The sequence below is a fragment of the Anoplopoma fimbria genome, chromosome 6, assembly GCF_027596085.1.
Source record: "Anoplopoma fimbria isolate UVic2021 breed Golden Eagle Sablefish chromosome 6, Afim_UVic_2022, whole genome shotgun sequence".
Classification (NCBI taxonomy): domain Eukaryota; kingdom Metazoa; phylum Chordata; class Actinopteri; order Perciformes; family Anoplopomatidae; genus Anoplopoma; species Anoplopoma fimbria.
In genome coordinates, this window is record NC_072454.1 from 809,826 (window position 1) to 831,302 (window position 21,477).

General features: G+C 39.3%; 1 protein-coding gene across 3 annotated transcripts; it reads left to right on the plus strand.

The window, feature by feature from the left end:
* Positions 1–834: 834 nt before the first annotated feature.
* Positions 835–21,477, plus strand: nfkb2 (nuclear factor of kappa light polypeptide gene enhancer in B-cells 2 (p49/p100)). 3 transcript variants are annotated; one of them, XM_054599855.1, is made up of 24 exons: positions 835–884; positions 3,129–3,253; positions 8,698–8,734; positions 10,152–10,239; positions 11,635–11,675; positions 13,577–13,675; positions 14,305–14,456; positions 14,963–15,075; positions 15,607–15,765; positions 15,992–16,096; positions 16,238–16,326; positions 16,468–16,606; positions 16,871–16,987; positions 17,206–17,403; positions 17,518–17,659; positions 17,812–17,926; positions 18,450–18,657; positions 18,767–18,936; positions 19,054–19,156; positions 19,582–19,754; positions 20,016–20,094; positions 20,185–20,348; positions 20,498–20,609; positions 20,839–21,477. In XM_054599855.1, the coding sequence occupies exons 2-24, from the start codon at positions 3,237–3,239 to the stop codon at positions 20,910–20,912; spliced, it is 2,694 nt and encodes an 897-aa protein (XP_054455830.1). In that variant the 5' UTR covers positions 835–884; positions 3,129–3,236; the 3' UTR covers positions 20,913–21,477. The 3 variants fall into 3 exon arrangements, with proteins under 3 accessions (XP_054455830.1, XP_054455832.1, XP_054455833.1); XM_054599857.1 differs by having other exon boundaries at positions 10,152–10,227; XM_054599858.1 differs by lacking the exons at positions 835–884; positions 3,129–3,253 and adding an exon at positions 6,682–6,770.

The following is a 21,477-nucleotide window of genomic DNA, read 5'->3' on the forward strand; positions in this document are numbered from 1 at the left end:
TGCTTCCACCAATCAGCGCGCTGTATTTGCCACGTGGCGCCGGAATTCCCCTCGAGCTCCGGGGCTTTCCACTGTGACTGACAGGCTGGTTACCGTGACAACACCGCCGAGCAGCTTCCGGCTGCGGGAGCCGTCCTTCAAATTAAAAGCACTTATTTACTGACTTTAAAGCACAACTGAAAATTTTAAAGTGACACAAAAAATTTAAAAAAATGAATCATTTTGCATAATATTGACTTTAACACCGCTTAAATCTTTCTTTCTATTTTTGTTTTCCTTATTTTTTTCATTTTCTTTTTGCAAACTCAACATATCATTTGCTCTTATTTCTATAGCTCTCATTGGAAGGTACAAATAAAGATAACACATCTTGAAATGAATACATTTTAAGATATAAGTACATGAATAATAACTTAAGAGGCAGAATAATAATAATAATAATAATAATAATAATAATAATAATAATAATAATAATAATAATCAGTTCAAACTAAATAAAGAGCAGATGCCTGAATAATACTGAATATTGTATTAACATTTGCTTCATAAATATTTCCAGGGGTCAATAAACATTCCGTGTTACTTTTGTTTCAACGTTTAAATTTAATCTTAATTAAATAATAAGACTATTAATTCACAGTTATTTCATTAAGCATTTTTTGGGGCCAAAAGTACAATAAGTGACAGAACTGGCAACAGTAAAAGAAAACTAGACATATCAGACAAAAACATAGAAAAGGAGCATAAAGAAACGTTTCCCCTCATCTGACTTTATTCTGACAGGCTGCACAGGATCAGGCCTCAGGTGTGCTGCACTGGCTTTGACTGGTTGTTGTTGGAGTTCAGTGTTATTCGGGGAAACGGACGCACTGAGCTGCAGACAGGTAAAGCTCACCTTTACTCTCTATTTCTGCTCCTCTACCAACTCACACTCATCAATAACTCATCAATAACTCATCAATAACTAACTCATCAATAACTCATCAATAACTCATCAATAACTCATCAATAACTAACTCATCAATAACTAACTCATCAATAACTCATCAATAACTAACTCATCAATAACTCATCAATAACTCATCAATAGCTGATCAATAACTCATCAATAACTCATCAGTAACTCATCAATAACTCATCAATAACTCATCAATAACTCATCAATAACTAACTCATCAATAACTAACTCATCAATAACTCATCAGTAACTCATCAATAACTCATCAATAACTCATCAATAACTCATCAATAACTCATCAATAACTCATCAATAACTCATCAATAACTCATCAATAACTCATCAATAACTCATCAGTAACTCATCAATAACTCATCAATAACTCATCAATAGCTCATCAGCTGCAGACAGAGTTAAATATGGCTTCAAATGATTCTGAGGGAAAACGACAACAAGTTTCCTTCAGATAAAATGTTAAAAAGTTTATTTAAAGATGATTTAACGTGTTTAACGTTTGATCATCTGTTTATTTGACATGTTAAAGCTTTATTAGTGTTTATTCTGATCATAGACAGCTGCATTAATAAATCAAATGTGCTGCAGAAGAACAAACAGACTTTATTTATTGTAGTTTATTTGATTTATTGTAGTTTATTTGATTTATTGTAGTTAATATGTATTTATTGTAGTTAATATGTATTTATTGTAGTTAATATGTATTTATTGTAGTTAATATGTATTTATTGTAGTTAATATTGTAGTTAATATGTATTTATTGTAGTTAATATGTATTTATTGCACAGTAGAAGGTTAAAGAACAGCTGCAGTTTGGTCAGATTGTGTAACTGAGAGGAAAATTACTGAAGTGACTGTTTCAGATTCTTAACTTAACTTACCAGCTGTTTTTCTTTATAAAAGTCTCACTTTGCATCACTTTCTACTAAAATGTGAGGAAGAAAAGTCCAAAATGTTGTTTCTTTAATTCATTTTGTTTGATAATAATTTTTTTTTGCTTTTTTCATTGTTTGATTTCTCATTTTCAGATAACTCCCTAAAAACTAATCCAGGTTTGCCTTTTTTTATTTATCTTCAGGCTAAAATGATCTTGTTAACTTTGAGTTAACGTTATCTTGAACTGACAGTTGATCAGCGTTTTATAAAGATAAAGACAAACTGCAGCTGCTCACTTTAGTTCAATCAAGAGGTTCTTATTTAAGAGGTTCTTATTTAAGAGGTTCTTATTTAAGAGGTTCTTATTTAAGAGGTTTTTATTTGACAGATTTAAAAACAGAGACCAGAAATGGGAGAAAGAGCTACGACGTTCAAGGCTACAACGCAGATTCAGCTAAAAATAAATCTGTCTTAAAATTGAGATGAAGTGAAATTTGCCTTTTAAATCACATGCTATTGTGCACATATTTAACTATATATATGAAAATAAACTATTTATTTGTTTATTTATATTAAAACAAACCGTCTCTTTTTCAACCAATAACATCACGACATCCATCAATCAATCAACGGAGGTGTGTGCTACATTCTGAGCCCGCCCACTTAGCGGTCCAATCAAATGTGAAGGATTTGGTTTAAAGTGCAGAAGATAAAGACGCACTGGAACCTTAAACGCTCAGAAACTAGATGTTAAAGCAGCAATAAACATGTTTATTTTCTGCTGGGGATGATAAATGCAAAGTCTGTAGAATAAAAAATATATATATATATATATATATATATACATATATATATATATATATATATATATGTAAACAGAATAATGAAACAGTCATCGTTTAGTTTGGTTTTCAGTTTCACTCGGGCTCTCTGTCTGCATTCGGTACGATCTTCTGCCCCTTTTTCCAGCTTTTGTGCTAAGCTAGGCTAACCACATTGGTGAACCTGACGTCCATCTAGAGAGGAGACATATGCTGCCTCTGTTCCTTTAACAGAGGCAGCTGTTTGTTGTTTGTTCAGTCTGGAAATCGAGGATTGTCCCTAAATAATCACAGAGGAGGAAGAGCGGAAATTCCCTCTGATGTGTTTGGATATGACTTCATCACACACACACACACACACACACACACACACACACACACACACACACACACACACACACACACACACACACACACACACACTGAGTGGTGATTAACTCCTGATTTGGCATCTGCAGGAAAAATCTTGGAAGAACAGATCGGCCTTCTCCTCTTGCAGGGAGCTGAGCCTTCATCATCACCTTCATCACCTTCATCATCACCTTCATCAGTGATTGTGCTGAGTCATGGCGGGAGCTCTCAGGTACGTTTCATTGATGTCTTATTATTATCAGAGAAATCAGTCTGATGTTCACGTGAAGTCAGAAACCGTCGTGATATTTTGGTTAAAAACTGGATTGAAGTTTTTGTGTTCTTTCCAAAGTCACGTCATGATGACATCACTCTCTCATTTACATCATTCTTTGTTTTCCCGCTTTCCCCCTTTTTCTAGATACACAATAATGAAAATAAATAATAAAAATGAAACTTCAAAAACTAGTACAAAAATAACAAATGAAAATAAAAATACAAATACATTAATAATAAAATAAAATAAGATAAACACGTATTACAGAGTTGAGACATTTAGGGAAAAAATACAGCAGTTTATTTTACTTAGTTTATTTGATAAAAGCACAACGACAGACAGAAAGAAACACTAGAAATATGACAACACTAATAAAGTAGGAGCTTTAATAATGTTCGCCCCTCTGGATCTAAATCTGGATCTGGATCTGGTTAACCTGGTTTTAAAATATGAAGTTACTTAAACCGACAGATCAATGGAAATACTAAAATCAAGTACAAGTACCTGATAATTGTACTTAACACAGCGTCACCAGAAATCCACATGAAATACCTAAATTTATACAACAGTGAAATGTGTCCTCATTGTGACCAACTACTGTAGTAAAATATAAATGGAATATAAAATAATAAAAATAGTATTTTTAATTAATTCCATCAGTTACTTTATTTATTATTATTATTATATATTATTATTTATTTTTGTACACACAACACTTCATAAAATCCAGATAATGAAATTTAAAAAAATGTGACAGGAGAGGTCAAGAAAGAAAAACTATTAATAACAACACTTTATTTTTATATACAGTGGGTACGGAAAGTATTCAGACCCCTTTAAATTTTTCACTCTTTGTTTCATTGCAGCCATTTGCTAAAATCGAAAAAGTTCATTTTTTTTCTCATTAATGTACACTCAGCAACCCATCATGACAGAAAAAAACAGAAATGTAGAAATTTTTGCAAATTTATTAAAAAAGAAAAACTGAAATATCACATGGTCATAAGTATTCAGACCCTTTGCTGTGACACTCATATTTAACTCACATGCTGTCCATTTCTTCTGATCCTCCTTGAGATGGTTCTACTCCTTCATTGGAGTCCAGCTGTGTTTAATTAAACTGATTGGACTTGATTAGGAAAGGCACACACCTGTCTATATAAGACCTTACAGCTCACAGTGCATGTCAGAACAAATGAGAATCATGAGGTCGAAGGAACTGCCCAAGGAGCTCAGAGACAGAATTGTGGCAAGGCACAGATCTGGCCAAGGTTACAAAAGAATTTCTGCAGCACTCAAGGTTCCTAAGAGCACAGTGGCCTCCATAATCCTTAAATGGAAGAAGTATGGGATGACCAGAACTCTTCCTAGACCTGGCCGTCCAGCCAAACTGAGCAATCGTGGGAGAAGAGCCTTGGTGAGAGAGGTAAAGAAGAACCCAAAGATCACTGTGGCTGAGCTCCAGAGATGCAGTAGGGAGATGGGAGAAAGTTCCACAAAGTCAACTATCACTGCAGCCCTCCACCAGTCGGGGCTTTATGGCAGAGTGGCCCGACGGAAGCCTCTCCTCAGTGCAAGACATATGAAAGCCTGCATAGAGTTTGCCAAAAAACACATGGAGGACTCCCAAACTATGAGAAATAAGATTCTCTGGTCTGATGAGACCAAGATTGAACTTTTTGGCGTTAATTCTAAGCGGTATGTGTGGAGAAAACCAGGCACTGCTCATCACCTGCCCAATACAATCCCAACAGTGAAACATGGTGGTGGCAGCATCATGCTATGGGGGTGTTTTTCAGCTGCAGGGACAGGACGACTGGTTGCAATTGAAGGAAAGATGAATGCGGCCAAGTACAGAGATATCCTGGAAGAAAACCTCCTCCAGAGTGCTCAGGACCTCAGACTGGGCCGAAGGTTCACCTTCCAACAAGACGATGACCCGAAGCACACAGCTAAAATAACAAAGGAGTGGCTTCGGAACAAGTCTGTGACCATTCTTGACTGGCCCAGCCAGAGCCCTGACCTAAACCCAATTGAGCATCTCTGGAGAGACCTGAAAATGGCTGTCCACCAACGTTCACCATCCAACCTGACAGAACTGGAGAGGATCTGCCAGGAAGAATGGCAGAGGATCCCCAAATCCAGGTGTGAGAAACTTGTTGCATCATTCCCAAGAAGACTCATGGCTGTACTAGCTCAAAAGGGTGCTTCTACTCAATACTGAGCAAAGGCTCTGAATACTTATGACCATGTGATATTTCAGTTTTTCTTTTTTAATAAATTTGCAAACATTTCTACATTTGTTTTTTTCTGTCAAGATGGGTTGCTGAGTGTACATTAATGTGAAAAAAAATGAACTTCGATTTTAGCAAATGGCTGCAATGAAACAAAGGGTGAAAAATTTAAAGGGGTCTGAATACTTTCCGTACCCACTGTATATCTGCAGGAAAACTTTTTTTTTGCTTTTGACACCTAAAGTACATTCTCCTGATACAACTTAGATACTTTTACTTGAGTAAATTACGTGAATACTTCCTCCACCCCTGAAATACAAGTTGGTAGTTTATCCTGCTGAGTCAGTCCTGTAAATAACGACATAACTGAAATAGAACATGTGGTGACACGTAGACAAACACCAAACCAGTTCAAAACCAGTTGCTCCATAAGGTCCCTGTTTGTTGGTTTCTAGGATGGATCTGGTTCTTCACTCAGGTCTTTGAGGGACTTTGAGGATTATATTTAGTATGATGAGGAAAAAACATTTGTTCTGATCGGTCTAAAGTCTTGAAGTCTGTTATTGATGAACTCTGGACAGTTTCTACTAGTACGACTTTTATCAGCCGTCTGTGTTCGTAGATTTAGAGACACTTGATTGTGCTCTAGTAGTTTCAGATCTTATGATTCTGTTTTTGTTTTTTGGGCACGAGAGAACTTTTTTATCCTCACATATTTCATCATTTTTATTAAATATGATGAAATATATAGAATAAATCAGTCTCCCCCTCAGAGACGTAAATAGTCAGAAAAGAAAAAGTCAATTTTCAGCCAAACGGTTTGAAAGATTTTGAACATTTCCACCAAAGGAAATTAAAATATCAGTATTAATGATGAACCTTTTCTTGAGATTAATAGAAACTTGAGGCAGAGCTGTTTCAGAGAAACACAATTATTAAAATCACCTCCTGCAGAGGTCAGAGGTCACACAGAAATACCCCCGAACAAACTTCCCCCTCCGGGTTTTCTCTCCTCTGATCTTACCTGCCGTGGGTTTATGTTAATGAATCCCCGTCTGTGCTGTGTCCTGATTGGCTGCTGTCCCTCGGAGGAGGGGGATTTAGACCATATCAGACTCTGCAGTGAGGCGCTTTGTCTATGATGCTGTAGAGCTGAGGAGTGACAGGAAGTCAGAGTGTCGAACCTGAAACCACCAGAGAGACGAGGCAGAGAGGAAGTAAAGAGACATAAACATCAGGTCTGTGTCTCTTATTTGTCCTTTAATTCTGCTGCACAAGTTGTTGTCTTTATCTAGAATCAGTTCGTTGGGTGTTTTTCAGTTAAACAATCTCTCATCTCATCGTCTTAGATTCTCACTATCGTGCTCGTCTACATTCTCTGATTATAGAAACTAGTGAATGTGTGAGCGTACGCAGACGACTCACTGGTTTACTTGTGTATCCATTCGAGAACAGAGCAGAAGAATTGAACCAATCACAGACTACGTTCATGCTGATATTCCACCATTGTTCTGAATTTGATAAGAATTTTAATGTGAACAGCATGTTCTGTTTGGATGTTTTAATGTTCTTTAGTTCTGCAGATGTTTGGTCCTAAACCAAAGTGTTCGACACGTTTACATTTTGACCTGATGAAGAAAAAACGGTTAAAAGTTATTACAGTTCATCCTGAATGATAAACCACGCTTCATCATGAAGAGACAGACAGAGAGAGAGAGAGAGAGAGACAGAGAGACAGACAGACAGACAGACAGACAGACAGACAGACAGACAGAGACAGACAGACAGCAGGACAGACAGACAGCAGGACAGACAGACAGACAGACAGGAGGACAGACAGACAGACAGACAGACAGACTGTTGTATTTTACTGAAGTAAAAGATCAGAGTACTTTTGTAACATGTGGACAGAGCCCTGCTAGCTGTTTCACCGTTTTCCAGTCTCTGAACAAATGTGTCAAACTGTTCCAGAAAGTTTTATTTCTCATAAGAATATTAAACCTTTTAATACCTTTATGAAGCCTGATGAGGATATTAAAGGAATAGTTCAATATAAGTTGTATAAAGTTGTCTCCTCCCGAGACTCTAGGGACCCACAAAAGGTTTTCTGTCACATAAATGATCCAGAATCTTTTTTTTATTTAGCATCGTTTAGTAGTTAAATAGTTCTGTCTGTATTCATGCTTTTATTTTGCAGGCGCTCCGCTCTCCTTAAAGAGGGAGGAGGGGCTATGTGCAGTTTGTTTTTGTTTACAAACACATACACATACATTCAACAACAACTACAAAAAACTATATATTATTATTATACAAAACAGAATAATTCCACATGTGCTGCCGTTTATACAAATTAAACAGAAATGTAAAGTTTGTTTTATCAGGTAAAAGGCAGAAGACGGCGTTTACAGGTGTCACATGTGAAATGTAGCTCAGGTTGAGAAGTTGAGGCACATTTATAGATTCTTTTGACATCTTGAACCAACTAAATGTTACTATTCCTTCAACAACAAACACTTCTTTTCTCTCCTGGTCGGGTCTTTAAAGAACACTTTCCTGGTTCCCTTCTTCTTCTTCTTCTTCTTCTTCTTCTTCTTCTTCTTCTTCTTCTTCTTCTTCTTCTTCTTCTGTTTCTGAGTGTATTATCAACAGCAGCAGAGTGACATCATCACCAGTAGCCCTGCCCCCCTCAGATCTGGAATTCTGGGGGTTTTCCTCGCCTCGGCCACTTCCAGGAAGTGACTGAAAACAGGCCCAGAGGTGGAGGAGGGAGGAGGGGGGAGACGACACAGAGAGAGAAGAAGAGGAAGAGGGAGGGGGAGAGAATACAAGCATAGAAGAAGACAGAGCGAGAGAAAGACAGAGAGACAGAGAGACAGACAGAGACAGAGAGACAGAGAGACAGACAGAGAGAGAGAGAGAGAGAGACAGAGAGACAGACAGAGAGAGAGACAGAGAGAGAGAGAGAGAGAGAGAGAGAGAGAGAGAGGGGAGAGTCTCCGTCATGAGAAAGTGAAACTGCAGCAGATTAAACTCTTCTCTCGTTCAGTTTGTTGGTGGCCTTCGTCGTGTCGGGACTTTGACTCTTCAGACGGGGGATCTAAAGTGTTTCCTGTTTGGACCCTTTCACATTTAAAGCCTCTGACTGTTTGTCTGTTTGTGCTGCAGGATGACTGAACCTCAGTTCATCAACTACGACAACGACGTGAGTCTTTCTTCTATTCAAACATTCATTCTGGTGGACAATGGAATATATATTTACATAATATATGCATAATATAATATATAACAATAGAGACTTTATGCAGTTTGTTTTGATCAGAATCAGTCTCCTCTCGTTTATTTTAATGTATCCAGCTGGTTTTAGCAAACATTTAGTCTTTGTATTAATATCTTATTTCTATTATTAACTGCTGTTAATTCAGAGCTTCAATCCTTCAGTTGATCGTCAGATAATCAAAGATATCAACACAATATTTACCTCTGAGCTTTACCAGAGGAGAAATATAAAGTAGCAGGAAATATAAATATTCAAATGAAGTGCAAGTACATCCAAACTGTATTCAAGGTCAGTACTTAAAATACATCAAATAATAAATAAATATAATGTACATGCTGAGAAGCTCTGGGAAAACTGAAATGCAGATTCAAAGCAGAAATAAAATCTTCATGAAACTCAAAGTTCCCACAGTTGTGTGTGACACTGAAGCTCCACGTGAACACACTTCAGTAACAACAAGATGTGCATATTATAATTATTTATTTGTGATTAATTCACTCTTTAGTGTCTCTACAAGTGACAGTATTTAGTAGCTGAGTTTAATTTTAAGTAAAAAGCGTCATACTGATTTATTAAAGCTCGAACTCTAAACGTCTTTCCTGTTGAACGGACTCATCGGATCTGATGTCAACAGTTTAATATAGTAATAAAGAGGTTCTGATTCATTTAATGATGTCACATGTAACTTCAATGTCAAACACAGTGTGGGATTTTCTGTCTTCCTGTAACGTCTCTGCTGACTTTTCTCCACGTCCATATCATTTATTTATTTATATTTAATTAAACCAGGTCTCCCATTTGATTAACATTGTACTGGAAAAGAGCAAACACATAAAATACTTCAATCAAATTCCTCATTTCTATTCCTTTAAGTCACATTTAAAGTATTTCACCAGCTCAACATGTTGTTATTGATTTCATACAGATGTGGAAAGATGCAAAGATAAAATGATAATTAAAGAACAAATAGAATCTGTACCTAACATCGTAAAAATAAAAGCAGCGACTCTTATTTTCATTATCAATTCCAGTTCGATCAATAACTTCGGTTTTCTCAAAGTTCAGTCTCAGTTCATTAAACGTTAAACATCAGAACCAGATCAAGTTTGACTGTTTCGTTAAACTGAAGGAACAATTAACATAATTAATAAACTGACTGAAGTCTCTGACATTTTCACTTTTGTATTTTTTGTATCTGGACCTCAAGGTTCCGTAGAAACCATAAAGATGCAGATATTCATTGATTATTGATTCATTCTTTGATTGACTGTATGGTTTGTTTACAAAAGCCAATGAATGTTCATTTACAGTAATGTTGACAATATCTCCTCATCTTCTTCAGCTGCAATTGAATTTTATGCCGTACGACTACATTCCTCCAGTGGAAATAAAGACTGAACCCTACATACCTGAGACAGGTACGCAGAGAGGTGACAAATACTCTTATGATCGGATTTATTGACTAAAATCATCTGTAGGAGCAACAAGCACATGTGACCCAGCTATCAAACCATAATTATATTAAAATCAGAATCTTTATTGTGGTATTTGTTGTATTTGACTACATTTCCAATAAGTTCCATTGTGTGTGTTTAAGTATTTAAAGCTAACAGTAGAGAGTAAACGCTGAATTCGAATCATGTTTTCCCGAACAATTCACCAGCAGATAAAACTGGTATCTGAACCAGTACTCAGTACTCTTGATCCGGCTAGTACAGTAAAAACCCATTATCCACGATGATGCTGTTTAAAGAACCGTCACCATCAGCAACGTTTCTGTTAAAAACATTCAGAGAAGTTAACTGTGTCTAACCTGCAGGAGCATTAGAACCTGGACCTTCTAGAACCTTTTCTTTGAAACACCAGAAACATATTGAACCTCACAATTTCCAGAAACTCATCAAAGGAACCGCTCTTGCAAGAACTTTTCTGTGAACCTTTTAGAACATCTTTTTGTAGAAATGCTCTCTTTTTAAGAACTCCCAGCTAGAATGTGGAGCTTCGAATGGCATTTAGGTTTACGTAGAACCTCTTGCTTGTACCTGAAACACCTAAAAAATGAATTCAGGTATTGAGTGATGAGAGAAAACACAAGCTTAGACCTCTCAAAACCTCCTTCTAGAACACAACTCACATTGTTTTTATTTCCAAGAACCTCCTAGTACTTGCAAGTTTCTTGGAACCTCTTGCCGTTCTTTGGAGAACCTTGTGTCTGTACCTGAAACACGGGTTCAGCTTTTTCAGGACCCTGTGCAAGTTAAAGAAACATTCCATGCAGACGAAAACTCACTAGAAGGCACTTTGGTGTAAACTTTGAAGAACCTTGTTTGTAGTGCCGCCTCTTCTTAGTGGATCAGTCCACTAATCAGTAGTTCAGAAAGAGGTTCTCACTTTCTAGAACCTCTCTGTCTTTGTCCAGCCCTCAGGTCTTTCTAGAACCTCATCTGGGGGTAATTTTTGAGTTTTCAGTAGAGATATTACAGATGCAACAATGACATGAACCAGGATCAGTTCTTGGTCGGCATCTTAACCCCCATACTATGGGGTTTCCCCGACACCTAGAACCTTGGAATTTTTGATGCTACGTCTTATTCATACCTGGAGACGGGGACATTTCAGAAGTTTGTGAAAAACAACTGTACCCATCAGTACGTATTCTCTCGTTACAAGAAACAGAGAACTTGTCAGTCCACAAACTATAAACTCCACTTTCTAGAACGTACTTATTGGGAAACCACCCTCATCTACCTTTTTACTTTTAAGTCCTGTAGCTGGTGAAGTTCAGAAACCGACAGTCGTTAACCAAACTTTTATTTGTGTTTCAGCTCACGGTCCTTACATTCAAATCATTGAGGAGCCCAAACAGGTGAGATTAACATTTACCTTCCTGTGTGTCTGTAGTAATAACAGTACAACTTCACAGAAATGTACATTTAGTGAATTGTTGGCATTTAGTTTCTAGTTTCTACATTAAGTTTGTGAACCAGCTGCACTAAAACAACAAATAAGAAGCAAGCCAAATTCAGGTTTAAGGTTTAGACATTTAAAATAGAAACCTTTCTGGACTTTGAATAAAGTCAAAGAGTACGAGTTTCTTTTATAAAGGTGTCCTACAGGGACCAGCATTAGGCCCCCTTTTATTTATAATATTTATTCTCCCACTGACATCGTCTTTTATGCCACTAACCCGACTGATGACCATCAGACCTCCTTTATGGAGTTAAATCTGTATACAATTCTTTTTTATAATATAAAAGCACAATAATAACAATATGTAGTTATACTGTATTATTATAAATTTGTGTAATGCAGTGTAAAAATATGACTAAATACATAATATATAATCAGGTACAGATACTGGTCTGCAGGTGTAGATGTTTTAGGAATCAGAAGAAGAACAAAAGACCCGTTCACCTTAAATACACTCACACACACACACACACACACACACACACACACACACACACACACACACACACACACACACACACACACACACACACACACACACACAGTGGTGATTCCCCTGTTTACTGTTAGTCCACATGTTACCGTCACTGTCACTTCCTTGAATCCAGGGTTTTCCCAACAGTCATACAGCCTCATGGGACTAGAAGTAGAAGAGCACAAACAGGCTGCAGGAAGTCAGGGAATTTCTGCAGCTTAAGGTCATGTGACTGCGGTGACTGTTAGTCTGTATGCAGATCAGTCAGTCAAAAGTCAAAAGAAGAACCAGGTTTATGCAATCAGTGGATGTACAAATCAAATGACACAACGGGAATATTAGAGACAAAACACGGAAGTATAACGGCCAAATGTTCCCCTTAAGACGAAACAAAGTTATTATTATTATTATTATTATTATTATTATTATTATTATTATTATTATTATATTCTCAATTGCTTTTGTGGTTTTAATATTTAAGTAATTTCTTTTAGTTTTCATAAATTGATCTTATTCCGTTGGCGTTTTAGATTTGTGCACATATTATGATATTGCCTTGTGTTTAGACTTTTCAATATATTGTTGTTTTGTTGCTTTGGTTCATGTTCTTTACTCCTTATTGTTGTTGTTTTTGCCGTTCACTTTAACTTGTTAGATACTTCTTTAATTCATCAGTCAGTGTTCCGCTTTAAGCAACACAAAGACAAAATAATCAATAATAATCAACTTTAGTTATCGATGACATTTCAAAACAAAGTTTCTAGAATGCTTTGCATGATTGAACCAGGTTTACTACATTTCCAATAATGACAATTTGTAAACAGAATGGAAGAAAATAATAATGATAATAAAATGTATTATACAGCAAGTTTCACCCGTGTAAAACACTTTGCAAACAAAGTTTACAAAGTGTTTTACATGTATTACTTTTAACAGAAGTAGAACATTTGAAATTCAATTTTAAAATCCTAAAATAATATGGAAAGTTGAATCAAGTTCCCACAGCAACATACGGTAATAATAATAATAAGAATGATAATACTACTAATAAAAATGAATTAGTTTAGAAACACTGCTGTGAGATAACTCATAAAGAACAGACGGACTGTGTTAGTCCAGAAGAAAAGCGTTATTATAGATGAGAGCACCAGAATCTTTGCAGGCATTCAGAGAAAAAAACCTTTTTTATTTATGACGGATCCATAAAAGAAAATGTTCTTCGCCTTTTAAAGAAGCTTTCAGTATTTGTAAACTAAAAGTGATGCCCGAGCTGCAAAGGAGACGGTTATGAAACCAAAGTAAAACTGTGTTTGTGTTCCCAGAGGGGCTTTCGTTTCCGTTATGAGTGTGAGGGTCCGTCCCACGGCGGGCTCCCAGGGGCCTCCAGCGAGAAGAACCGGAGAACGTACCCGACCGTGAAGGTGGGTAACAACATATCAACAGCTACGCTCTCATTTTATACTGCAGGTCTCCTTATTTTGACAAAAGAAGTCCACATTTTAAAATGACTTTCTCAAACTGACCTTAAAAATAAATACTTTACTCTTAGTATCATAATTTTGACGTAAAAGTCTCATCATTTTTGACATTTTGGTCTTTTATTATCTCATAGTTTTGCATTTAAAAGTAAAAAAATATCTATATATTTTTTTCTAAAGCTCTTATATATGTGATTGTACACAAAGTACACTATAACAGAGTATTGTTTCAGGACGGTAATATACCTTTTACTTGTAACATAGTTTTTTTAATGTGTGTATTAGTACTTTTCCTGTAACAGACTATTTCTACGGTGTGAATTAATACTTTTACTGTGACAGAGAATTTTTATTATGGGGTATTAGTACTTTTACTTTAAAAAAGTATTATTACAGTTTGGTATTGGTACTTTTACTGTAATAGAGTATTTGTACACTGTGTATTAGTACTATTACTATAACAGAGTTTTGTTTCAGTATGGTAATATACCTTTTACAGTAACATAGTATTTAAACAGTGTGTATTAGTACTTCTACTGCAGTACAGTATCCGTTTTGTGTCTCTCTCTCAGATTAATAACTACGTGGGACACGCCCGGGTGGAGGTCCAGCTGGTGTCCCACACGGATCCTCCTCGGGTCCACGCTCACAGTCTGGTGGGACGTCACTGCACCGAGAACGGAACCTGTACGCTCGACATCGGCCCCAACGACCTCACTGCCTCGTCAGTACCCAATCACATCGCTGCATTTTTACCAACACTTACAAGCAATAGCAACAACATAAAAAATAACTGGGACGTAGAAAAGTTCTGATACTTTTAGAGGAAAACATTATTTAATATCTACAAGCAGTTATGACAATTACTTTTCGACATACTGTACTATGACTTTTTTTCGACGTTCACAAACAGGTACAGAGTTTGACTCTGTTTGCTTATGAATGAGTCTTTTTGTCCACTTTTTTTGTGTAAGGATAAATAAGAAGACACAAATCTATCTTTGTAAATCTCATACAGGTGTTTATGATCTATACTATGACTTTTTTTCGACATACTATGACCTTTTTATTAACTTTTATGACATACTATACTAAAAATAAAAATATTTTGGACAGTTGTAAAGATAGACATATATATTTTACAATTTTTGTGAAATGAGACAAAATATATTTTACTGTTGTAAAATTGTGAAATATTCTGATGTTGGCTGGTGATGTCACTTCCTGTAGATTCAGCAACCTGGGTATCCTCCATGTGACCAAGAAAGGTGTGGTCGAGGTTCTGAGCCGGAGGCTGAGAGATGAGAGGAAGAGACAGAAAGGAGCTCACTGTCACCTCACAGGTAAACTCACCTGAAACAATACACTGTCACCTCACAGGTAAACTCACCTGAAACAATACACTGTCACCTCACAGGTAAACTCACCTGAAACAATACACTGTCACCTCACAGGTAAACTCACCTGAAACAATACACTGTCACCTCACAGGTAAACTCACCTGAAACAATACACTGTGAGTGTAAGTCACAGTCATGAGAACATTTTGACGCTTATCATTTCTCCATTTCATAACAAAATGTCATCCAGGTTTTTCTCTTTTCAAGACATTAATAGTTTTAGTTTTACTCTTTTACTAATTGTATAATTTTATGTTTTTTATTTTATGTGTTTTGGTTCTTGGAATCAAAAACACAATAAAGACCCGTCTGAAAATACTTTTTTTGTAAATTAATGATAAAGACCAGAAAAGCTACACTTTCATCAGGATGTAGAAGCCAAAAAATCAAACATTCAAATATGAAACTAAATCTTCCTGATTGTCAGAGATGTCCACGGAGGTTTGTGACGCTCTGCTGTCGGTGTTTCTTCAGATTCAGAGGAAAGCTCCATCCTGAAGGAGGCCAAGGAGCTGGGGAAGGTGATGGACCTGAACATCGTCAGGTTAAAGTTCACTGCCTACCTCCAGGACAGCAACGGAGGGTACACCAGAGGACTGAAACCCGTCGTCTCCAACCCCATCTATGACAGCAGTGAGTCAGAACATCACAGAACCTGACTTTGACTCATGAAGAGCTGTAACCAATCAGTGTTAACGCTTAGAAACTGTCGCTTTGAGACTTTTACCTGTAACAGAGTGGTTCTATAAGTTCTTTCCCTAAACTCTGACTTCTTCCCACCAAAAATCAAAGAATACCCAATGACAAGAGTAAACGAGGGAGTAACGCTCTCCAATAATGGATCATCTTTTATCTGCAGAGTCACCAAACGCCTCCAACCTGAAGATCTCTCGGATGGATAAGACGTGCGGTACGGTGCTCGGAGGAGACGAGATCTTCCTCCTGTGTGACAAAGTCCAGAAAGGTAGAAACTTTAGAGGCTTTGATGTTGTAAGGTGGGGTTGGTTTGTTTCTCTTCTGATGGAGACGGACAATGTTTCTGTCCTGAAACGTTGTCAATAAAGTTAGATTAAAACAGGAGTTTTTTCTGTGCTGTCCGTTACAGATGACATCGAGATCCGTTTTTACGAGGAGGACGAGGAGGGAGGCTGGGAGGCGTTCGGTGACTTCTCACCTACCGACGTTCACAAACAGGTACAGAGTTTGACTCTGTTTGCTTATGAATGAGTCTTTTTGTCCACTTTTTTTGTGTAAGGATAAATAAGAAGACACAAATCTATCTTTGTAAATCTCATACAGACAGACAAGGTGTTTATGATCTCTCTGTCTCCTCAGTACGCCATCGTGTTCAAAACGCCGCCCTATCACAGCGCAGAGATCGATCGGCCCGTCACCGTCTTCCTGCAGCTGAAGAGGAAAAAGGCCGGCGACAGCAGTGACCCCAAACAGTTCACCTACATACCCCAGGTCCAAGGTCAGTCATGAACATCTGATGGAACAAATGCTCTTCCAGTATGAGGTGTTGAGTATGAGGCGATATGAGTTTGTTTATTTTAAGTTGAAGGTTTGGGGTTATCATTCCTCACACACATGTTAATCATGCAGGTGATTCTTTTAAAGAAGATATAATTCACATTTTAGGTGCAACCGCTCAGGGTTTCCAACCGCTGCTTTTATCACCGTAAATATCAGATACTTTATTGCTGCTCTGTTTCTCATCACCGTCCCTCTCTTTCAGACAAAGAGGAGGTGCTGAGGAAGAAGCAGAAGCCACTGCCTCACTATGAGTCCTGGAGAGGAGGAGGACGAGGTGGAGGAGCTGGGGGATTTGGAGGAGGAGGAGCTGGAGGAGGAGGTGGGGATTCCAAATATAGGCAATTTCATCTAAAACACAATCATCTACATTAGGGAATTATACATTTTTCCTTAGCTTGGAAAAAAACCCTTTTCCTTTCGTTGTTTGAGATTTTCTCTAGCTGTTTGGGATCAAGCTTTCGTTGTTTGGCAGCTAACCATAGCATACTCATGCTGGAAAAATGTGAAGTTCACTGTGTACTTTGTTTTCTTCTGCAGGATTCCAGTTCAGCCACCAGATGAATGGAGCAGGAGGAGGAGGAGATTTCTTCACTGAAGGCTTCACAGGGTTCGGTGGAGGTGGAGGGACTCAGATGTCAGGCTCGAACCCTCAGACGGGTGTTTCCCAGCAACAGACAGACAGACAGACGGGAGGACAGACTGGTTCGCCACTACAACAGCAGCTCTTTCAGCTCGGTAACAATGTCCTGGTCCGATTCTTTGCAGATGATGTGTCGCTACTTGTGATAGAGGTCAAATTATTTCATCTACTGTCTTTTAAAAAAGTCCGTCTTTGCTTTGTGTTTCCAGCCAACGCCCTCCACAGCAGAGCCTCTCAGAGCGCCAGACAGACGGCGGCCGCCCTCCTGCAGTACTGCAGCACCGGGGACGCTCGGGTCCTTCTGGCAATCCAGAGACACCTCTGTGGCGTCCAGGACGGCAACGGAGACACGTGAGATTTTTACCTAATTGTTTTACTTTGATGTCGTACAGACTGGTTAGGACACTACAAGCAGACTGATCAACATCAACAAGACAAAGATGTTGTAGTTTTGCAAGTTTGATCATTTCAAGATTTGCTTAAATATTTGTATTCTCCCACAGTCCTTTGCACCTGGCCATCATCCATCATCAGACAGGTGTGATCCAGCAGCTGATCCACACTCTGCTCAGCAGCCTGCAGCAAAACATCCTCAACACAGCCAACCACCTCCAACAGGTAGCATTATTAATGCTAACCTCAAAGCACTGTACCTTAACTAACCCAAATAACTCATCTCAGTAAAGCTAACCACATTCGTCAAACAGCTAACAGTTAACTAACCTTGGACAAGTAGATAATTCCTGACTACCTCATCTCTCAACATAATAATCTACCACATTTACTGCAACTAATTTAACAATAATACAGCTAACACAGTTAGCTAACACATTTCAGAGCGTCTGACCACCTCAGAAAGGTAGCTTACCTCAAGCAGGTAGTTAGCTCCTTGCTAACTGGTCTCTTTGCATGATAATCTACCTTAACTAAAAAAACTAAACAAAACAACCTCCGCCAGGTAGCTAACTCCAAACCCACCACAACACAGCTAACTACCTTTAACAGGTGGCTAACTCGGGTTAGGTTAGGTTACTTGACACAGGCGTGTACTGTATATCCCGGCGACCTCAGTCCCCGGTAACTAGTAAAACCATCCATCTCACCTGCCCACTAACTCCTTCACCTGCGGTTGTCCCTGCAGACTCCCCTCCACCTGGCGGTGATCACCCGGCAGGTGAAGGTGGTGGAGGTGCTGCTGAGGGCGGGGGCCGACCCCAGCCTGCTGGACAAAGACGGTCGCAGTCCGCTCCACCTGGCGGCGCTGGCCGGAGACACCACTACGCTCCGCCCGCTGCTGGCTCACCTGGGAGAACGCCACGCCCACCTGGTCAACACACCTGACTTCCACGGTGAGAGAACGATCACATCAACGCTTAATAATAATATTAACTGTGAAATATTTAACAACTACTCCAACACTTTTTCTAGTAACATTTATTAACTGTATATCGATCTCAGGTCTCCATCCTCTCCACCTGGCCGTGAGGAGGGACGGGGAGCGCTGCCTCCGCCTCCTGGTGGAGGGCGGAGCCAAAATCAACGCACCTGAGCAGAAGAGTGGAAACACCGCCCTCCACCTGGCTGTGAGGGAAAACCTGTTCAAGGTGGCCTGCACTCTCATCACGGAGGTACGACACACACACACACACACACACCACACACACACACACACCTGTACACCTGTACACCTGTACACCTGCTCCTCAGTGACATCACAGCGTCACTCACTCTGTGTCTGTGTTCAGTTGAAGGCGGACGTCAACGCGACCACGTTTGGGGGAAACACTCCCCTCCACCTGGCCTCCAGTCTGGCCTCCCCGACTCTCTGCTCCATGCTCATCGCTGCAGGTCAGACATTCATTTATTGTGGCGGGAATGAAAACAGCTGTTCAGTCTTCATCTCTTCTCACCTGTTTTCATCTTTCTTCATCACAGTAAAAACTAAAACTAGAAACTAAATGACACAAAACGTTAAAAGCTTTCCAGGAAGTTTCCACTGAGTTTCACACAGCCGTAGAGGAAGTATTCAGATGTTTTACTTCAGTAAAAGTAGTAATACCACACAGTAAAAACACTCGTTTACAGTAAAGTACTAACATGCCACTGTAAGAATACACGTTTGTAGTAAAAGTACACACTGGGAATACTCTGTTATAGTAAAATAATGAGTACCCCAATGTAAAAATACTGTTGAAAGTACTAATACCACGCAGTAGAATTAGTAGAATAATAATAAAGATACAAACATTCCTGAATGACGTTTGTTTCTTCAGGCGCTGATAAAAACGTGGAGAACGACGAGCCGCTCTTCTTCAGCTCGTCTTCAGACGAAGAGCAGGACGAAGACGAACCAATCAGAGCGCAGGAGGCCGGCTCTCAGCCAATCAACCCCCGCAAGAGACGAGCAGGAGGACACACCCCTCTGGACCTCGCCAAGTGCAAAAAGGTAGTTATCCTTTCAAATTAAAAGCACAGGATACAAAAACACTGTGGAATCAATCAAGAGACAATGATGATACTCACCTCCTTTCCTCACCTCCTCTGCTCACCTTTTCCCCTCCCCTCCTTTCCTTGTCCAATCTCTTCTCCTCTCCTCACCTCCTTTCCTCTTCTTTGTCTCCTTTCCTCATCTCCTCTGCTCCACTTTTTCCTCCCCTTCTTTCCTTGTCCCATTTCGTCTCCTCTCCTTGTCTCCTCCCCTCCTCAGGTGAAGAACCTGTTAAGCTGGCGACAGAGCCCAAAGCCGAGTCCCAGCGGTAAGGGGATGACACCGGGCAGCAGTGAAGGTTTGTTATTTATAAAAACTAAACTACGACCTTTGACCTATTAATTAAAATGGTGAGTGACTCTGAGACGCACCTGTGTCGGCGTTACAGAGGCGGAGGGGATGGACGAGGACACGCTGTCCCGGCTGGTGGAGGTGCTGAGCGTCGGAGACGTCCCCTGGAGGAAACTGGCCGAGAAGCTGGGGATGATGACGCTGACTCACCTTTACCTGGACAGTCCCACACCATGCCACCACCTGCTGCAGCACTACCAGGTAACCCCCACCTCCTAATGCTCGTCTGTCTGTCTCACCTGTGTGTCTCTGATGTCTCACCTGTCTGTCTCTGATGTCTCACCTGTCTGTCTCTGATGTCTCACCTGTCTGTCTCTGATGTCTCACCTGTGTGTCTCTGATGTGTCCAGCTGGGTGGAGGTCCAGTTGAAGGTCTGGTTGAAGCTCTTCAGTCTCTCGGTCTGACAGAAGGAGTCCGACTGCTGAGAAACAGCGAGCTCCGGGACGACAAACACAGCACCGGTAACACAGACGTGTTTATAATAACTCAGATTAAAAAGGTTCTTTAAAACATTTGAATGGTCTTCAGACGTGAATGAGATCCTGTGTGAACGCTCCACATCATCAGTTTGTCTCCTCACGATGTGTTGATAAAGTTATGAGTCACAGATGAACTCCAGACGGACAAAAAGTTCTGATCCAACATCTGCAGCCGCTCTCGCCTCAGTCATGTTTCTTTCTGTCCAATCAGATGCCACGGTCGACAGCGGCTTCGGCAGCCAGCCAATAGAAGAAGAGGAGGAGCCGCCTATGGCCAATCAGTGACGAGCTGGAAATAAGAACGGTCATCTCATCCTGCGTGGACCGGGACTCTGCAGGGACCAGAACTCTGCAGGACTGGACTTTGATTAGCAGACTGACAGCGGAGGCTCGGATGTTTCTACTTCCTGTAGAGTCGGACTGTTTGATGTTTCTACTTCCTGTAGAGTCGGACTGTTTGATGTTTCTACTTCCTGTAGAGTCGGACTGTTTGATGTTTCTACTTCCTGTAGAGTCGGACTGTTTGCTTTCCTGCGGAGGAGACTCGGGGTGCGTTCCACACGGACCCAGATTGTAAATTCACTTCCTGTTACGTCACAGAACCAGAAACATTTTACCGTTTTACACCCCAAATAAAAGCCTTTTAAGGTTAAAAAACATTATGGAATGAAAGAATGATCAAAGTTGTTGTTCCTTTTTTTGTGGTTATTTTTCATTTTAACTTATATTTTGTTTTTCTTGTCTTTTATCTTTTTGAAATAGAGTTTATGTTCTATGTTCTGTGGGTTCTGTGATGACAGAGTTCTGTCTATGATTGTGATCAGCTGAATTAAAGGGTTCATGAACGTGA

What these genes read in the sequence shown, in the direction of transcription:
- nfkb2 (XM_054599855.1), top strand. An exon ending in CAGCCAACCACCTCCAACAG is followed by an intron (nt 17,927 to 18,449) that starts GTAGCATTATTA and finishes TTGTCCCTGCAG; the next exon opens with ACTCCCCTCCACCTGGCGGT. An exon ending in ACCTCGCCAAGTGCAAAAAG is followed by an intron (nt 19,755 to 20,015) that starts GTAGTTATCCTT and finishes TCCCCTCCTCAG; the next exon opens with GTGAAGAACCTGTTAAGCTG.